This window comes from Vombatus ursinus, unplaced genomic scaffold (genome assembly GCF_900497805.2).
Source record: "Vombatus ursinus unplaced genomic scaffold, bare-nosed wombat genome assembly UNPS02014775.1, whole genome shotgun sequence".
Lineage (NCBI taxonomy): Eukaryota > Metazoa > Chordata > Mammalia > Diprotodontia > Vombatidae > Vombatus > Vombatus ursinus.
Window position 1 is genome coordinate 15,029,385 of NW_020954553.1, and position 19,713 is coordinate 15,049,097.

At 47.4% G+C, this 19,713-nt stretch overlaps 2 protein-coding genes across 6 annotated transcripts in view; both read left to right on the top strand.

Annotated features, from left to right (window-relative positions):
• The window catches only part of DLGAP3 (DLG associated protein 3), a 50,565-nt gene extending 39,042 nt beyond the window's left edge, over positions 1–11,523 (top strand). Inside the window, exons 8-11 of the mRNA XM_027864653.1 lie at positions 49–539; positions 5,016–5,107; positions 5,452–5,595; positions 10,515–11,523. Coding sequence (XP_027720454.1) covers positions 49–539; positions 5,016–5,107; positions 5,452–5,595; positions 10,515–10,733 — 946 coding nt within the window. The 3' untranslated portion in view covers positions 10,734–11,523. The remainder of the gene's footprint in view (positions 1–48; positions 540–5,015; positions 5,108–5,451; positions 5,596–10,514) is intronic.
• Positions 11,524–13,502: 1,979 nt separating this feature from the next.
• SMIM12 (small integral membrane protein 12) lies at positions 13,503–18,710 on the top strand. 5 transcript variants are annotated; one of them, XM_027864802.1, is made up of 3 exons: positions 14,165–14,235; positions 17,588–17,799; positions 18,056–18,710. In XM_027864802.1, exons 2-3 carry the CDS (start codon positions 17,593–17,595, stop codon positions 18,101–18,103), a joined length of 255 nt encoding a protein of 84 aa, XP_027720603.1. In that variant the 5' UTR covers positions 14,165–14,235; positions 17,588–17,592; the 3' UTR covers positions 18,104–18,710. The 5 variants fall into 5 exon arrangements, with proteins under 5 accessions (XP_027720605.1, XP_027720604.1, XP_027720603.1 ...); XM_027864804.1 differs by lacking the exon at positions 14,165–14,235 and adding an exon at positions 13,503–13,570 and having other exon boundaries at positions 17,588–18,710; XM_027864803.1 differs by lacking the exon at positions 14,165–14,235 and adding an exon at positions 13,614–13,687 and having other exon boundaries at positions 17,588–18,710.
• Positions 18,711–19,713: the final 1,003 nt, after the last annotated feature.

The following is a 19,713-nucleotide window of genomic DNA, read 5'->3' on the forward strand; positions in this document are numbered from 1 at the left end:
CAGCTGACAGAGGGCTGAGAGGTGACTGACATGCATCTCCCTGGCCAGGCGAGCCCGGTTCAAGCGTTCCAACAGCGTGACTGCCGGAGTACAGGCAGACCTGGAGCTGGAAGGCCTGGCTGGCTTGGCAACTGTAGCCACAGAGGACAAGGCTCTGCAGTTCGGCCGCTCCTTCCAGCGGCATGCTTCTGAACCCCAGCCGGGGCCTCGAGGTCCTGCCTACTCTGTCTTCCGTACCGTCCACACGCAGGGCCAGTGGGCTTACCGTGAGGGCTATCCATTGTCCTATGAGCCACCTGCCCCAGATGGGCCTCCTGGCTCTGGCCCAGCCCCTGCCCCGACTCCGGCCCCGACTCATGGTCGCCGAGACTCGTGGATGGAGCGTGGCTCCCGCAGCCTCCCTGACTCTGGCCGGGCCTCCCCCTGCCCCAGGGATGGTGAGTGGTTCATCAAGATGTTGCAGGCAGAGGTGGAAAAGATGGAGCACTGGTGCCAGCAGATGGAGAGGGAGGCAGAAGACTACGACCTGCCCGAGGAGAGTAAGTAGGCTGAGGGGATGCCTCAGTAAGTAGGCTGCCTGCTATGGGGTGGGGGGTGGGGTTCTCATTTACATCTCACTAGGCAGCAAGGTGGCTCGCTGGATGGAGTGATGGACTTAGAGTCAGGAAGACCTGAGTTCAAATTCAACCTCAGACACTGAATAACTGTGTAACCTCTAACCAACCCTTTCTGCCTCAGTTTCCTCATCTGTAAAATAGGAATAACAATAGGACCTGCCTCCCAGGGGTGTTGTGAGGATCAAATGAGATAATATTTGTACAGCATTATATGAATGCTAACTATTGTTATTTTAATGATATCATAGCCAACTTTTGGTTAACCTTTGAAGGAGGACATATGGCTGCATGGATTAACCACAGTTGCATTAGTTGGGTTTGGGGAGGATCACTCCATCTCTGACAACAAAGTTTTTCTTCGTCCTATGTCTGTCTCACAGTAACATCATTTTGTATTCCTTTGGCTATTTAAAAAAGCCACACCTTTTGGGAGCCCTTGATTTGAGGTGGGGAGTAAAGAATTGTCCAGGGCTATAGCCCAGCGGAGGCTTCACCTTTGAGAAAATCACATCTGTGACCTGACCCAGAGGGCCTGTGCCTTCTGCTCACAAATTCCTTTATGCTACCATCCTTCCAATTCAACAAACTCCGCTGAATTCCACAAACATTTATTAAGCGTAGGAGCAGTGCTTGGCATGGGAGATGATAACAATGAGGAAGCAAATCACATCCTTTGCCCTTGACAAGTTTACTGTTCAGTAAGCTAAGCCTTTTAAGATGTCTAAACCTGGTTTGAGGGTACTAGGATCCTTCGATTTCTGGCTGTTCCAGTCCCACTGTCTCGGAGATAGCTCCACTCGAGAAGAGAGGAAGGGCTTAGAAGGTATAACCCGCATGTGGCTTTCAGTGTCTTTGTGATACAGTCATCATTGCCAAACCTTTCCATACTCTCTGTGCCCCAAAAAATCTCAGGCAATTCACATCACAGTCTGACACACACGACTTCCTTAGGTACACATACCATACAAAGGACAAGAGACTTATTGGAAGTCCTAGAGCCACATTGTTTTGCCACAGAGTTATTACCTAGCTCTTTCTTCCTCTTGTCCCTTATTGTGGAAATAATTACCTCTGAAATAGTCCATCTGATAACATCCACTCAGAAGTTTTACTTTTTCCTGCTTCATTTGTGGCATTGGCAATATTAGCATGAGAGAGAGGGTGATGCAGTCTGGCCATGACTGCTGCCCTCCCACCCTCACGACTCAACTACTCTGATTTCCTTCATGTGGTAAGAGAGGCACTAAGGCCCTGATCTTGTTGATCGCTGAGTTCCTGTTATACCTAGCCTCTGATGACATTCCCCCCTTTTCTGTCACTACCATCTTCCTTCTGGTGCCCTGGTTCAAGGGTCCTTCTCCTCCACCCCTCCTCTTTCCTCCTGGCTACCACATAGTCCAGACCAAATGTGCACTTTTTAAGGGCTTATTTAAAAAAGAGAAAAGAGAACATGAATTCAGAAAAGTAAAGTAATCAGAAATACACATAAAAGACTCTACCTAACTATGACTCAGTAGCTCCCACTTCATTTAGCTACAGTCCTTCTGCCAAATTACCCTGCTGGATTTCCCAAGACTTGGAGCTCAGGTCTATGTGTTTCCTTCAATATGGACTCAAATGAAAATACCCTTTATTTCCATGGGATATTCCTAGTGATTTGACATGACTAGAGCTTAGCACTTAATATGACACATAGTAGGTGCTTAATAGATGTTTATTGATTGATTGATGACCAGTCTAGTCAGTCTAGTCATATATTTGTTTAAATTCCCTAGGTATCTTGAATATCAGACTGTTATCAGAGATATTCCATGCAAGCATTTTTCCTTGTTGACAGTTTCTCTTCTTATCCTAGCTGCATTGATTTTGCTTATATATAATCTTTAAAATTTTATGCAATCAAAATCATCTATTTTATCTTTTATGATAATCTTTAGCCTTTGCTAGGTTATGAACCCTTGCCCTAACCACAGATCTAAAAATTACCTCCTCCTATTCTCTAATTTTTTTTAATGATGTCACTTTGTCTATTTGTATATCCATCTGGAGATCATTATAGTATATGGGTAAAATACTGTCTAAATGTAATTTATGCTAAACTATTTTTCCAGTTCTCCCATCAATTCTTAAAGAATTGGCCCTGGAGTGAGAGGACCTGGATTCAAATCCCAGCTGTGATGCTTTGTTACATGTGTGACCTTGGGCAAGTCACTTAATCTCTCTGGGCTTCAATTTCTTCCTCTGTAAGATGAAGGAGTTGGACTAGATGACCTTTGAGGTCCTTTCCAGCCCTAGACCTGTGTTCTTATGAATCATAAGTCCTTCTTCCAGTAGTTTGGGTTTTGTGGTTTATTGAACACTAGACTTTAGCCAGTTATTTTGGACCAAACTCATTTGCCAGCTCCATAATCCCAGCACTACTCTTAGCCATCCAGGAAGCTTTCTGGCTTATGGCAAGCTTTGAGTGTTGATTCCAAATGTTCCAATAGAATCACTTGCTACCTGATTCCAGTCTCTCTTTGAGAAAAAGGAGGGGAGAAAGGAGACCTTGTTCAAAATCTTACTAGTGTTTTCCATCACTGAGAAAGGATAAATCAGCCTAACACCTATTTGATTCCCGAAGAAGCTCTTTTCTTTACAGGCTCCTGTTCTTAAGACCTCCCTTCTCTATTTTAGGGGAGATACAGATCATAGGCACATGAAATGATGCAACCACCCTCACCGAGTCAAGCTAAGCATAAAACAGAGGATTCCCAAAGTTTATATAATTCCCCCTGCCTGGTCCTCTGCAAGTTCCCATGTGGATACATAGGAAGACCATATGGTCTCTGCCTTCAAGGCTCTTACAATTTAGGAGACAAGATTTTCACACATGAAATGGTTTTTAAAAATCATACCATGTTAGAGATGGGCAGGTCCTTAGAGATCATCTACTCCTACCTCCTCATTTTACTGAAGAGAAAGCTGAGGCCCAGAGAGAGGAAAGGACTTAATATGAAATCACACATTAAGTTAGTGGCAGGGCTGGGACTAGAATCTCGTGTCTTCTGACTTCTAGTCCAGGACTTTTCTCCAAAATCTTTTCTGCCACTATGGATGCAGGTACAGAAAGTGTTCCTTCTCTTTGAGGGAGTTCTACTTTCTCTCTGAGAGATAAATAGATTGTGACTGAGGACTGAATTGTGAGGAATGATACCATTTAGGGGATGGGAGGAGTCATTCAGTTAAAAAGCATTTGTTAAGCACTTACTCTGTGCCAGGCACAGTGCTAAGCACCGAGCATGTAAAGAAAGGCAAAAATTATCGCTATCCTCAAGGAGCTTTCATTTCAGTGGGGAAGGCAGCATCTAAATATGTAGTTTAGAAATAACATATACACAGAGTAGATGGAAGGTAATCTGAGAGGGGCAGGCACTACCATCTGAGGGATCAGTAAAAGCTTCCTGCAGAAAATGAGACTTGAACTGAGTCTCAAAGGAAGTCAGGGAGATCAAGAAGGAAAAGAGAATCCAATGAAAGCAACAGAAAAACCATGGTTAAAGAAGGGAAAGGAGGAACAGGAAAGATCAGTGTCCCCAAAACCAAGGGAAGAATGTGCATTTAGGAGAGAGTGTTCCATAGTGTCAGATGAGCAGAGAGGTCAAAGAGGATGCGAACTAAACAAGGCCATCGCTTTTGGTGATTACAAGGTCATTAGTGACTTCAGAGAGAAAGGCGGCTATGGAAGTCAGATTTAGGGAGTTGAAGAGGGATTGGTGTTGAAGATGTGGAAGCAGGGATTGGGATATGGGGGGATTAGAATACTACTTTTAAAAGTGTGGTCATAAATGGAAGAAGAACTGTATAATAGCAGCTGAGATAAGTGATCTTTCCCCCCCTTATCTAAGATAAGCAGAATATGTGAATGTTTGTAGACTAAGAGAAGGAGCCAATAAAAAGGGAGAGATTGGGAGTGCAGGAGACAGGAGATGACGACTGGATAAAGGTCTTATAGAAGGTGGCAGGGGATAGGACCAGAACTGCAGGCAGAGGGTTAGCCCTAGCAAAGAGGAAAACCATCTCATCTTCTGAGACTAGAAGGGAGAAAGGAGAAGGTAGGCAGAGGCAGAGAGGTAAAAATGAAGATCAGGGTAGACAGTAGAGCTCATCCCAATGGTCTTGATCTTCTTAATGAGCTAGACAAGGTTCTTTAACTGAAAAAATGGGTGCATGTGGGGAATCAAGGGTTTGTGGTGAACAGCGACTGACAAGGCAATAGGGACAAACAGCAGATATTATAGTTAATTAAGCTTGATCTTCTGGAGATGGTGAATATCATAGATGAGAGAGGATGCCTGAGGCTAGAGCTAAAGGTATCTTTTTCAAAAAAAAAATTGTGACTTTTTTTGTTCTTCTCAGTCCTAGAGAAGATCCGGAGCGCAGTAGGCAGTGCCCAGCTTCTTATGTCACAGAAGGTGCAGCAGTTTTTCCGGCTGTGCCAGCAAAGCATGGTGAGTGCCCTCCTTCTCCTCTAGGGCCAGAACCTGCTATCTCTATTACAAGAGACTAGTGTCTTGCCAAAAGAAATGTTTGAGCTCTCTCTATGGATTTGGGGTTTGGAGAGGGGGCCCATGGTGATGTAAGAGCCTCTGGGGCCAGAAGTGGAGTTCTTGTCAAAGCTAGAGTAGCTTCCCCTCTGACCACCCTCAGGCTAGCTGGGCCAGCTTGCAGAATGATTGGTTGGATTCCCCTTGAATTTGTCTTGCTTTCCTAATGGATGGGAGTTGAGGAAAGTTTCTTCAACCTTGCCCTATGCCTGGGCCTGGGACATCCCTCTCTTCTCTTACCTTTGCAGGACCCAGCCTCATTTCCTGTGCCCACCTCCCAGGACCTGGCTGGCTTCTGGGACCTCCTGCAACTTGCCATCGAGGATGTGAGCCTCAAATTTTTGGAGCTGCAGCAGCTTAAGGCCAACAGCTGGAAACCCCTGGAGCCTGAGGTGGGTAGTCTCAGACAAACTAAGCCTCCTGGAGTACTCTGAGGTACTAGGCCCTGGTTCCTCTTTCTCAGATGCCTTGGAGAGGCTACCTATTCCCCTGCTGAGCTTCTACCATCAGGGACTTCCTTGGGAGACTTTATTCTTTCTCTCATCTCCTGTGGGACTGAAAACAGCCTTACTTCTCCTGTCACATACATATACGTACACATCCCTGGGATCTTTTACAAAGAGGCTTTCCAGAGCTATACAGAACCTGGGAAGATGGTGTGCAAGGGACTGGTCCAATTTTCCTACCAGTGTGGAAATCTTCTATACAAGCTCCCTTATAGGAGTCATCTAGTCACTTCAACTAGTTTCATTTCTCCCTGATTGCTCTGCATAGCAATTAAGAGATTTAGGGCCTCAGAATCATGAGGCCTGAGATCAGTTCTTATCACTGGTGTTTGAGTCCTGGCACCCTGACCAGCTAAAGGCTAGCTTCTCAGTCTTTCCAGCTCCACATCTATACACACAGATGAGCAAATCTCTGCAGAAGAATCCTGCTTTCCCAGGGATATGAGACAAAATTATGCCTCCCCAGAACCAGTGCCCAGGACTCTGCCTGGGAGCAAAATGTTCTCAGTCAAGACTGGCTTCTATAAAGTACAAAGACAGGACACTCCAAGAAGGTGGTTCTGTCATTAGAGCTTTTTTGAAAGTCCTGCTTTTATGAAATTTCTAAGTTAAGCTCAGGAGCAGCTAGTCAAGATAATCAGAAAGATGCCTGGTAAAGGCAATTTGTTTACAAGCTCAACACGTATTCCTTGGGGAGCACAGTGCTGTGGCTCTTATACATTAGCCCAGTTGCTGCATTTCAGGAGCGGCTCATAACAGTAGTGCTGTTCAGGACCACTGACAGCTCCTAGATGCCATTTTTGTATTCTAATACTTGTGGTGATCATTTTATCAACCAGCATTTGTGAAGTGCCTACTGTGTGTCAAACACTGTACTAGGTGCTAGGGATGCAAAGATTTAAATAAAAAACTCCCTAATTTCAAAGATCTTTCCTTGAGCCAGCCTATTCCTTTGTTGGATAACAACAATGGGCAGCTATGTGGCACACTAGATAGAGTATATAGATAGTAGATTGATATATCTGTGCTGCCTCAGGTACTTACTAACTGCATATCTCTGGACAAGTCACATAACCTCCCTCAGGATCAGTTTATTCACCTGGAAAATGGTGATGATGATAATAACATCTACTCTATAGTGTTGTTTTGAGGACCAACTAAGACAATACTTTTTGTAAACCTTACAGTATCATAGAAATGCTACCTATTGTTATTATTATATGGGCAGCTAGGTGGATAGAGTGCCAGGCCTGGAGTCAGGAAGACTCATCTTCATGAATTCAAATCCAGCTTCAGATACTTACTAGCTGTATGATCCTGTGCAAATCTCTTAACCCTGTTTGCTCAGTTTTCTCAACTGTAAAATGAACTGGAGAAGGAAATGGCAAGCCACTCCAATATTTTTGCCAAGAAAACTCCAAATGGGGTTATGAAGAGTTGGACACGATTGAAAACAACTAAACAACAATAACAATTATTATAACTTTCATTATAAGGGAATTCCTTCTTATCTTGAGTTGAAATCTGTCTGTAACTGAAATGCACAGATTTAGAACTGGAAGGGACCTTAGATGTCTAGTCACAATCCTCCTTCATTTTACAGATAGAGAAATTGAGGCCTGGGGAGAATAAATTACTTACCCGTTGTTACATGGTTAGTAAGTGGAAAAGATAGAATTTGAACAAGGGAAAGTACCCTTGCTCCTATTTCTCAACTCTGGACACAGGCAGAACAAAACTAATCAATTTCTGTGACAGCCTGCAGATATTTGAGAACAATGATCATATAATTCATTTATTCAATAACCATTTCACCCACTATATACCAAGTACTGTGCTAGGTTTTGAGGAGATAGAAAAGATAACTGACCATCTGCAATAGGAGCTGTTGTTCATGGAGCCCAATGGAAAGGTTGTAGTCACTAGTTCAAAAGGATATGTCCACCTAGGCTCATGCAGGTGATAGTAGTGATAACCCTTTACAGCTATAGAAAATTTCCAATCACCATCACCCTTTGAGGTGGGTCATCTTGGTATTACACCACCCAACTCGCATTTATAGATGAGGAAAACAAAATTCAGAGAGGTGACTTGTTCAATGTCATACTGCTAAGTAAGTGTTAGATCCAGGACCTGAAACCAGTTCTTTTGGCTCTAAGACCAGTGCTCTTTGCTTAGAATGCATATCACTGTTCTTGACCTTAATGCACCCCATCTGAACCCAATTTAGTCCAAGGCCTTTTCTTACTTTGTTTCCTTCTGATTAGTTTCTCTGCTATAGGTAGGCTTCCTTCCCATGTCCCCTCAGTACACTGGTTCTTCCCTGGATGTTTTTAGCCATGGTTTCAGGTACCATCTCTCCCCTCACACACCTGGAGGCTGACCATCATATGAAGGGTAGTTGAGTTTTCTGTCCTTCAGGTCCTGACCCTGGGACAACCCAGAGGTACAGGACAAGATAATAAAAACATGGCGTCTGCTTTTCTGGTAACTTCCCTCCACCTCATCCTCCCTCCTCCTGTCATTTTGTCTTTAAGTTAAACATTTCCTTCCTTTTGGACATTACTTGTGGTAATAGAGCTCCTTTAACTCCTTCATCATTCAGCAGAGTCGCATTTAGCTTGAGGTCTAGCAAGAGCTTGAGATCTTTTTCACATGAACTATTATCCAGTCCCATCAGTCCCACTCTCTGCTGGCATAGTTATTTTTTTCAAAGCTAAATGCAGGAGTTTACATGTATCGCTATTAAATCCAAGTCCTCCTATGCCCTATTTTGGTGGGTGAGGTGACCCTATGCTCTTGAAGGTTCTGGTAGGTCCTACCAAGGCAGAAAGGCTTAGGGTATAGGCCCAGGGAGGACCAACCCAGAAAACTGTCTATCAAGATGTAGAATGGTAAAGATCTGTGTTTATAGGTGGAGGAGAGGGTGGACACATGCTGATAAAATGATAGGTCTTTGACTATTGAAGTGAAGCCACAAATGTCCTCTTATTAGAGTTTGATCCATGATTTCAGCCTAAAGTGATTCCCCCTTCCCATCCTGAAAATGTCATCCTGATTTTGATCAGCTTGATATCTATACATGGTGTAGTTTAAAGACTATTAGATTTGAAGTCCAGAAGGTCTGGATTTGAATACCTGGCTCTGCTACTTACATATATATGTGTATACATATATACATACATATGCATATATACGTATACGTACATATATACATACATGCATATATATTTATATATGGCAATCATAGAGGGAAGGCACTGAGGTGGGAGAGGAGAAGGAAGGATGAAGGGATAAGACTTATTTTACATAGCTCCAAAGGCAAGTTAGTAGAAGTTATGGGAAGGTAGGTTCTCCCTTCCTAGAACTCAGAGGTATCTAACAATGACTTTCTGGTCTAGGAGGTTTTAGGGGGACTCTTCATGTCTTAGGGTCAGTCATTCCCACTGACAGCCACTCACCTTGGGGTGTCTCAAGGTCATTTCTCTAGGGCCAAGTCTTCACCCTGGGTCACACTCTGGACATGGCAGAGGAAGAGATTTCTTTGGTAGTGAAGTGGGGATAGGTGATCCCCACCTCCATCCAGAGCTTGCCTCATTCTTGGGATTGTTATGGTTCTGAGAGGATTGTGGTCAGTATGTCTGTCATTATAGCTCCTATTTTCATCTGTCTTATATTTTTCTGTGCTGGGTTCTGTGTTTTTTGCTACTTCCCTTTCTTTATTTCTGTCTGCAATGTCCATACCCCTTGGATTCTACCGTTCCTGATCTTCCTGTTTGCCCCCAACACACAAACACACCATTTCCTTATGTCTTGGGTTTTCTCCCTCTGATCTGTGCTCCTCAGCTTATCCTTTTCTCCCATCCCTGACTCTTAGGTCTCCCTGCTCTCATCCTATCTGCCACCCAGGTGTCTCTATGTTCTCTCTCTCTCTCTCTCTCTCTCTCTCTCTCTCTCTCTCTCTCTCTCTCTCTCTCTCTCCCCCTCCCTCTCTCTCTGTGTCTCCTTTTTTTTTTTTAGTATTTTATTTTTCCCCAGTTACATGTAAAAACAATTTTATATGGTCTCTTTTCTGCATCCTGGTTCCCTGAATTTTTGCTGTCCTTGCCCCTCAGATATGTCCCATCCCTATCTTTCTGATTTCTGCTTTCCTGTCTTGCAGGTTTCTCATCTGTTCCCATTAAGTTTTCCTGCTGTTTACCCTCATCCCTGTCCCTCAGGTCTTCCAATTTTCCCTCTCAGTTCTCTCTCCCTGCCCTTTTCTCTTTCAGTTTCTCTCTCTCTGTATCTCTGTCTCTCTCTCCATCTTTCTCTCTCTCTCTCGCCACTGCTCTATGTGTGTATGTTCTTTCCCCATCCCTGCTCCTAGTTTCTGGTGTCTGATTCTCAGTTCTGTACCATCCCTATATCTCAGGTCTCCCTAATCTTTTGGTATCTTTGCCCCTCAGTGGGACTATCCACTCTCTCTTCATTCTTACTACTCTCCCCTTCAATCCTGGCTCTCATATTTTCCTCCTCACTTTCTCCCTTTCCTGGGGTCTTTAAGCTCTTTCTTCATCTTTGCCCCTTGGGTCTTCTTGCTTTCTTTCCATTCCTGTCCCTTGGGTCTTGCTCTCCTTCCTCTCTCCTTACCTTCTTACTCTCTGTCATCCCTGTCCCTCAGATCTCCACCATCCCTGCCTTTCAGGTCTCCCTGCTCTTTCTATGCTCCTACCCCTTGAGTTTCCTTCATCGGTACCCCTCAGGAACCTCCCCCAATCCCAATCCCTGCGTCTCAAATCATGTTGTTCTCTCTCCCTTCACAGGAGGAGAAGAAGGTCCCTCCCCCGATACCAAAGAAGCCCTCTCGGGGGCGGGGGGTCCCAGTGAAGGATCGTTCCCTGGACTCTGTGGACCGGCAGCGGCAGGAAGCTCGGAAGAGGCTTCTAGCAGCCAAGCGGGCAGCCTCTTTCCGCCACAGCTCAGCCACAGAAAGTGCGGACAGCATAGAGATCTATATCCCCGAGGCCCAGACCAGACTGTGACCTGCCAGACCCTGCCCAAGGCCCTGCCCGCCTGCCACCTGCGGCCCCTTGTTTTCTATCTGTACTGTACATACACAGCGTAGAGGTCACTGTGATACCGGGGCCCCCCCAGGGCAGAGGTGGGCCCAGCCCTCTGTGTCCCCCCAGGAAGCCCCACGGACCCTTGCCTTCCCAGACCCTGGCCTGGTCTGGCCCTATCACAGTTTCTGGGTTTGGTTTTTTTACCTTCTGGGTCCCAAGCTAAGACTCCTTTGGGGGAGGAAGGGAGTCCTCCCCTCTAAACACACACCTCCTCACCTAGAACTACCCCTTTGCTTCCTTTCCCCTCTGGGCCAGGGTCCCCTTCTCTGCTTTCTCCTCCACTGGCTGCCTCAGGCACTATCTCTGCCATCCTATCTCCTTCCCTGCTGGGCGGGGCCAGGCCAGGCCCCCCGCCCTTCAGGCTCCATGTCCCTCCCCTCCCCGCGGGGCTGGGCTTCGTGGGGACTGAGCTTTCTGGCTTTTAACACCCCCTTTTTATGAAGATTTCTGAACCTCCCCCCAGCAGAGGGGAATCCCCAAACCCAGCCATCCATCCTAACGGGCTGGGGATAGTGATCCCCACCCTCCCTTGCCAGGCCTGCTGGGGACCACAGTGGCTGGACCAACCCAGGAGATGCCATGCCCCATTCTCCACCTGCTGCAGGGAAGGGAGGGTGCTGGGAGAGGTGGGAGGCTTCCCCTCCCCCCCAACTCCCATTCCCTGGACCCACCTTGACTATACCAGGAGGAATAAAGCGGCGGTGGAGGCATCGCCCAGCGCAGGAGCCATGCTCTTATGCTCTCTCTTTCAGCAGGGACCCCTTCTTGCCCTCCCTCTCCCTCAGTGAGGAACCTGCAGCCATCTCCCAGGGCCCTGGGACATCTAGGAAGAGGGCATCTGCTCTGTGAGCCTGTGTGTGTGTGTGTGTGTGTGTGTGTGTGTTTGTAAGAGATGTAACAAGGGCTTGAGCACCAGAGATTTCTCTTGATGGGAACTCACCTATGTCCTTTCTCCCCTTCCTCTTCCAGTCCAGTGATCTCTGGATAGGGCTATCCCTGCTCCAGGCTAAAGCCTAGATCCCCTGCTCATTCTAAGCCCCAGGATGGTTCCTGAGACCCCTAGTCAAGAAGTTCCTTTGCCAAAAAAATCACCCCTTCCCTTTCAAGGCCTACAGCTTCCATACTTCCACAAGGATGCTGCCTTCTGCTGTCATAGTGAGCCCAGAACCCCTCTGAAGGGGTTCACCTCCTCAGTCAGCCTGACACTCAATCGACTTCCCTCTCTCTCTGCCTGAGGCTCTGGCCTTGCCAACTTGCTGCTACCACCCAATTCCTTCTATCAGGGAGAGTGAAACCCTTTATCTGCTCATGTCAGAGCAGGCAAAGCCAGGGGCAGCTTGTGCAGTGGAGTGAGCTCTAGCTCAGGAGTCCAGGAGACCTGGATTTGAGTCTTGGCTAATATTCCCTTGCTGTGTGACCTTGGGCAAGTCTCTTATCCTCTAGGAGTCTTGCTTTCCATATCTGTATGATGAGAGGATTTGCCTGGATGTTCTCTGAGCTCCCTTCCATCTCCAACATTCATAGATTCTTTGTTAAGAAGAACCAAACCTAACAAGATCAGGAAGAAGAAGGAATTTAAAGAGAACAAGGTTTCAATTCAATACATTTCTCATATTCCCTAAACCCTTTCCCGAAGCCTCCTGAGTGCACAACTACCTTTGGGGGATGGGACTAGAAAGAGATGGAAAAAATTTAGGCCCTTGCCCTCTGGAAACTCGTGATCCATTAGATTCTATGTAACTTAGCTAATAAGGAGACAGAGCAGGGAGATCGAAGGGGTAAAGTTGGGAGGTAGAGGCAAGGATGGGGAGAAAACTGGGTCACTGTGTATATGTCTGTGCTTGTGACAGGTAGGCAAGTTCTTGGGTTGGTGTGGGGAGTTCTGAGGAACAGGGACAGTAGAATAAGGATAGAAACCAAAGAACCCTTAGGAAGTCAGGTTGGTGCAGCTGATCAGTATAGACCTCTGATAGACCCTGGTTGTCAGGGGAGGGGCGGGGTACAGATTGGCTGCCAGCCGCAGGTTGTCAGAGTCTTGGCCTGAGGGCTGGGGTTATCCAGGGGGTCCCCTTTGTGTCTGTGGCTCTATTCAGGTGACAGATGCCCATTTCCCTGGCCTGTTTCTTCTTATTCCGGGCTCTCCACAAGGTGGGAAGTTCCTAGGGAAGACCGACTTTCCAGGGCACATCTGGCTACTTAGGGGTTTTTTTTTTTTTGTGCTCGGATCTAGATTCTCCCGCCCAGGCAGGTGGTTCTGGGTTTGGAGCTTTTCTTGTGGGGCAGGGGATCCCAGAAAAACAGCTACCCCCCACCTTGCCTCAGGCAGGCTTAGACAGCCTGGCAGGTTGGCTCTGATGACCTTTGGCAACGGCTACCTTTGGCAGCCCCAGGTAGCCCTGATTCAGTACGTATGGATGTCAGAGAGGGCTCTATGTCCTGCTAGTAGACAGGCCAGCAGCAAGCATTTATTAAGCACTTACTAGGTAGGCGCCAGACATTCCCCTCCCCCGGGGAAATCCCACTCAGCCCAGGGCTCTCAGGCTCAAGGTGCCCAGTTGCCTGGAGGGCTGTACCACGTGCCCACCCATTCATAAATCCCCGGGCCTCCGAAGGCACCCTTCACGCCACACCGTCAGGTGGCGCTGTCGCCTTCCCTCAGAGAGGCGCTTGGCAGTCCCGACGCAGGCGCAGGCGCAGGCGCCCCGCTCTCTCTCTCCCAGCAGCTTCCCGGAACTCGACCAATCCGTTCTCGGCGGGTGGGTCCGGCCTCGCGGGCCGCTGGGAGCGGAGTGGGGGTGGGGAAGCTTGCGCAAGGCCTGCTGGCGGGTGGAGGGGGTGCAGAGCGGGGCTCGGAGCGGGGCCTAGAGGCACAGGTGAGCGCGGGGCTTCCTGGGGCGCGGGGAGTGTGTACGTGTGTCGGGGAATGAGGGAGCCCCGGCTCCAGTGGCAGCCGCACGGCCTCTCCCCGACCCCGCTTCATGACCTTTGCCCCTTTGCCCGGCTTGGTTACCATGGCAACCAGGGGGTTGCGGGGAGTGTTGTATGTGTGTGTGGTGGGGAAATGAGGGAGCCACGACTTCAGCCGCTGCTGCGTGGCTCCTCCCCTCCCCCTTACTCTGTCACCTTTGCTCGACCCTGCCCCGGTTACCATGGCAACCGCGGGGGGCGGGGCAAAGCTCGGACGCTCCTCGAGCCGCAGGCCTCAGTTTATCCGCGTGTTGCTCGTGCCAGCCCTGTGACCCAGAGAGTTCAAGGCCCCGCCCCCCGGTGACGCCCAGAGGCCGCGCCTTTTAAGGGGCCTCGGAGGAACTGGGGATGTTGATCCAGGAAAAGAGAAGGCTGAGGGCCGGGACCAGGGCTGCCCTTGTCACTCTGAGGTGGGGCCAAAGCACCCCCTCAGCACAGCCCCTGGAGCCACACAGTAGGCGCTTAATAAATGCTTATTGACCAAGACTAGAGTCAGGAGCAGTGGGAAGTTCCGGGCGGGAGCTGGGGTGGGGGGAAGAATTGGCAAAGGGGCCTATTTAAGCCAAAAGTCTGGAGGATCGTCCTTAACTATCTTGAGGGGGTTGTCTTGAGGAGAGAGAGATCGCAAGAGCCCTGTCCAAGAGGAATGGGATGCCTAGTGTGGTAGTGAGCTCCCCATGGTTGGAAGTATTCACCTGGAGATTGGACGACCCCTCCTTGGTGAGAAGTATATAGAAGAGATTCCTGCTCTGGGTAGGATTGGACTAGATCAGGGGTGGGGAATTTGTGGCCTGGAGGCCTTGGGTTCCCCACCCCTGGATTAGATGACTAATATGACTGTTTCCAACTCAGATCCTGAGTCTTAGACCTTAGAGGAGGGGTGGGGCCGCTTAGGACCAGCCTTTCTGCTGGTGATACTCCCTTTTCTCCCTGCAGAATAACCCTGGGCTTGGTCCAGTCCAGCCGGCTTTGTGTTGGTGTCCTTAGGTTTTTTTTTTTTTTTAAAAGGCAGCTGGGGTTAAGTGACTTACCCAAGGTCACACAGCTAGTAAGTGACAAGTGTTTTGTCTGAGGTGGGATTTGAGCTCAGGTCTCCAGACTTCAGGGCTGGTGTACTATCTGCTGCTCCACTTAGCTGCCCCTGTCCTTAGATTTTGACCTTACCTGGGGTTAGGGGCAGGCCGTGGCCATAAATGCTTACTGTCATGGGGGTGAGAGGAGACATCAGACAGCCTCCTGGCCTCCACTCTTTCTATTCTACTGGGCCTTCTTCCTTCACATTCCTTTAGGACACTCGGTAAACCTGACCCTTTTGGGCACAGGGCGTAGTGTCTGGCACATAGTAGGCACCATATAAATGCTTCTTCCTTTCCCGTAGGAGGAAAGGAAGTCAGGAGGAAGGTGCTGCCTTTTGCTTGTGTGGAAGGGACCATTGTTGGATCCAGATGCTTTGAAAGCATTTAGCACCCTCTCTGTGTTTTGAGATTTTACTTGTCTTCCTTTCAGGTCATTTGTAGAAATACTAAGAGGTATCTGGGTAACCCCACCATCTGTACTTCTTCACCTAGAAAAAGACCTGCTAATTCTTGACCCATGACAAAATATTGTTCCCCAGTCCTATAGTCATTCTTATGGTCTGACATGTGCTATGGCTAAGAGTAAGAAGGGAGAGAATAGTGCTAGAATCCAGCACCAAGTCAGCTTAATTCATCAAGCATTGATTAAACACCTGCTATGTGCCAGGCCTTTTGCTGAATGCTGTGAATACAAAGGAAAAAAATGAAAATATTTTCTGCTTTCAAAGTGCTTAAGAAGGGAACACTGGCAGAAAAAGCACAGATATCGTATAGCAGATCTCAAGTCAAGGAGCCAGTTAGTCAGCAAGCATTTATTAGGCACTTACTGTGTGTCAGGCACTATTCAGAGTGCTAGGAATACAAAGAAAGGCAAAAGCAGGCTAGGGCCTGAGGTCAAGGATTTGGTATCTTAACCCAGGATTAGAGATCAGAGAAATGTGGGAAATAGTTAAAGGAGAAAACCTAGAAGCCAAAGGTAGGAATCCTTTGGGTTGTTTCTAAGAGTACATGAAGCTGACCTCAGTATATTCTGTCCTTAGGGCAGGATCCTTTAGAGAAAGTGATTGGGATAAATTATAGGAAAATCTCCCAGGGCTGTGAGAAATGGTGACTAAGCTTTGTGGGGTTGGGAGGAGAGAACCTCAAACGCTACTGCTGTTTGTTATGCTCTACAGAGGGTATTTTTTAAGTCATCATTGATTTTTCCTCTGTGACTACAGTCCAATGGAGTCAGGAAGGCTAGCAAAATGCTGTGTGTTCCCAGGAAAGGGTTTTTAAACAAAGTAGCATTATCTTACATTAGAGATTGAATCTTATGTTAATATTGGGCACAAGTCTTGGTTGCTGTACCTGAATCAAAGCTATGACATAGTTTGAAAAAGATACAGGAAAAGCAGCTAAAATGATTATGAGAGTAGAAGAGCATCTGTAGGAGATAAATGAAAGGACTTCTTAAAAGAGGAAGACTGAGAAAGGGATGTGATTGAAGGTTTTTCAGTCATGAAGAGAATGTGTGGGATAAAATGGGAATTGTTCACCAAGTTCAGGAAAGTAGAACTAGGGAGCATTGGGTTGGGCAGATAGTAGGGCAGAAGGTGCTAGATTCTAGCCCTACTACAGGATAGTAAACCTAGAGGTGTCTTTACCTTAGCAATTGACATAGACCAAAAAATGTGGGTTTAGAAAGAATTTAGGCAAATGTGTGGTGGCCCCGTAATTAACTTTGAGGTTATTTGGAAACTGCCTTTGGCTTTTTGAGATAATTGTAATGGTGAACAAATCAACTCTTGGCCTTCCTATCAGAAAACAAACAATGGACTGAATGGACTAATGATATGACCTATTTTGGTATTTCTTGTTCCCTTAGATTACTTAGGGGTTGGTCTGTCTCTTTGGGAGAGCCTGAGACTTCCCTCCTTTTCCTATTCCTTCCAGCACCAATTAAGACAATGGGCCTCAAGCCCTTTGGTGTCTAGTCAGTAGATGGATAGTGATTGCTTAAATGGGATATAGAATTTGAATACAATTTTGTTCTGCTTTTTAAAAGTTCAGCAGAATCTAACTATTCACAGTGGTTGAGTGATGGGTTAGGGTCCTGGCCAGTTGTACCTTCTGGTTAATGGGAAGTGGTCATATATACCAGGGCTGTATTTGAGAGTAGCTACTCTTTGTTCCCTCTAGTTTTGAACTTCACAGGGGAGGGAGTAGTGAAGTTGGTGTATTGACTGAGAAGTCCTTTGGGGGAGAAGGGGAAAGAGGGATGGCGAAATGCCTGACTAAGAGCAGTTGAGGGTCCCCAACCCTGCTCCACTCAGGCCTTATTTGTTAGTGTCATGAAGGTAGGAATTGGGGTCAGGTTGAGTCTTCTACTGACCACATGATATGATATGCCCTGGAAATTGCATTTTTGGAATAAACCTTAGCTACTTACCTATTTTTACCTTAAAAATATAGTGTAAAAGTTAATGAAAGTTCTGATGATTTGAATTTTTCTGATACATGGGAATTTATTTGTTGAGCGTCTGGAAAATGTGAAGTTAGAGGACAGCTAAATTGGAGGGTGTGGTTTTCTTTCTAAAATAATTCCTTTAGTGAGCCCTCCCAGTGATTTAGGAGCTCTAACATTAATAGTTATCAAAAGTGACATGTAGCCCTCTAAGGTTTACAGCTATGATTTCACCTTGAGCAGAGGATGGTTTGTCCCTAATGTTGTTTCATACCATCTTGCAGATGCCATGTGGCCTTTGTTTTGGACAGCGATTCGTACCTACGCCCCCTATGTCACGTTCCCTGTGGCCTTTGTGGTGGGGGCTGTGGGCTACCACCTGGAGTGGTTCATCAGGGGGAAGTCACCCCAGCCTGTAGAGGAGGAGAAGAGCATCTCAGAGCGTCGGGAAGACCGAAAGTTGGAAGAGCTGTTAGGCAAGGACCTCACGCAGGTGGTGAGCCTTAAAGACAAGCTTGAATTTGCTCCCAAAGCTGTATTGAACAGAAACCGTCCTGAAAAGAGTTAATGGAGGGCCCTGGACCCCGTGGTCCCTTCCACGGCCATGGATAAGTGGCAGTCCATGGCCACCATCTCTGTCCCACCCTTCCTAGAACCTACATTTGGTTTACTTTGCTTCTTGTTCTGGCTATTTCTCCACTTCCTTTCCCTCCTCCTCCCTGGCTTCCACTTTTTCTCCCCTTGATCACCAGGTTGGTTCCATCAATCTCCGTGGGCACTTTGCTGCTACCACCCGATGATTAAGCTGCTGTCCAGTCTGTGGAGAGACACTATCAAAGAAAACTCGTGTTCCTGGCAAGGGAGGATGCCCTTTGTCTTGTGGTGGCTACAACTGCTTAGGTTTCCTGAGCTTGGAACTCTGCTGATGGGGGAGCCAGCTTCCAAGGGAGTTATTCACCATGCCCCCAGTATGAGGTTGGCGGTGGCCCCGTGACTGTCTTGATGACTAGTAAAAAACCAGCTGTCAGTCTCTTGGGGGGAGTGTTGAGTTTGACTTTATGTGAGCACAGAATTTGGGATCAGCCTTTGTGTCCCTCCAGGGGTTGTCTAGGCCAGTGGGATATTGCTGGCATTCCTGGGCCCGGAATGCAATTGGAGTGAATTCTAAAGCCAGCCTGTCTTTTTCTCCCATCCCATCCCATTTCCCTGTTCTTATTCTTCCTAGAAGCTCTCCCTTTGTGCTCTGGAAGGGGATTGGATCCCCATGGGAAGGAGAGCTGTTGGCTGTTAGAGGGAGGCCAGGCTGTTCCTGCTGGGAGGAGGGGGGATCATCTATCTGCTGAATTTGCTCGAAAACACCCCCTTTCCTGTAGAGTGCAAACCCAATTAAACTGGAACCTGAGAACATGCTGCCTCTATCTCCCTGCTGGTGTGGTGGTGGGGTGTCACAGGGTAGAAGGCCCTCAGTGACTGAGAAGGGCCTGTAGCCTGAGCCATTGCTTCACTTGCTCAGTTGCTGGATGAGCAGCGGCTGTTTTCCCAGGGATCTCTTAGTAGGTTTCTGGGGCAGATTTTCCCAAAACTCCTTTGACCACACTATAGTTTGGTGCTTGTGATCAGTTCTAGCTACCACAAAGGCCTGGAGGGATCAAAACGGGTCAGGTAAGTTTGGGGAAAATAGAGGAAATTGTTTCTCATGCTGAAAAGTTGCTGCACTTGATAGCAGACTTTATAAGCTAAATACTGTTCTGGGTAATGTTAGCCCTTCAGTCAGCACCATCCCAGAGTCATCTAGGAGGAGGGAGCCCTTAACAAGTGATGCCACCTTTCATACATCGGGCAAGAATTTGGAAAGACAGGTATGGGGTTGAAATCTAAGAGGAAGGCCACCATGTTCCTCATAGCCATCAAAGGGATGCCTCCTGTCCCTGAGTTAGCATCTGTCCTCGAGATTTGGGCTTGGGAGGGAAGATGCTGTTCCCATTTGGGTGAAAGCTTGAAATGGCTAGGGCTGGATTTGGGAATGCGACAGAGGCTAAGAGGGCACGAGGCAGGCTGCCATTCAGATGGCAGGCATTTATTAAGCATTCACCCTGTGCCAGGCTCTATTTAAGTCCTGGCAGTCTGAAAAGCATGCCCGCCCCCGGGAGCTCACCTTGTCAGGGGGCAGCCAGTGTGTAGACAACTATTCCAATAGGATGTAGGCAGGGTGGGTTGGGCATAGTCTCAGGTCAGACTCATTGAAGGCCTTGCATCATCGTTTTGGGAAGTTGCTGCTCTTGCTCCTTGGGGCATCTTGGACCTCCTGGGAGAACCTTCCACCTCATTACATCCTCTGTGGCTTGGGGCCCATAAAGCATCTTAGTGTTGGAAGAGTCTGTAGGGGATCGGCCAAGAGCTGAAGAGGCTT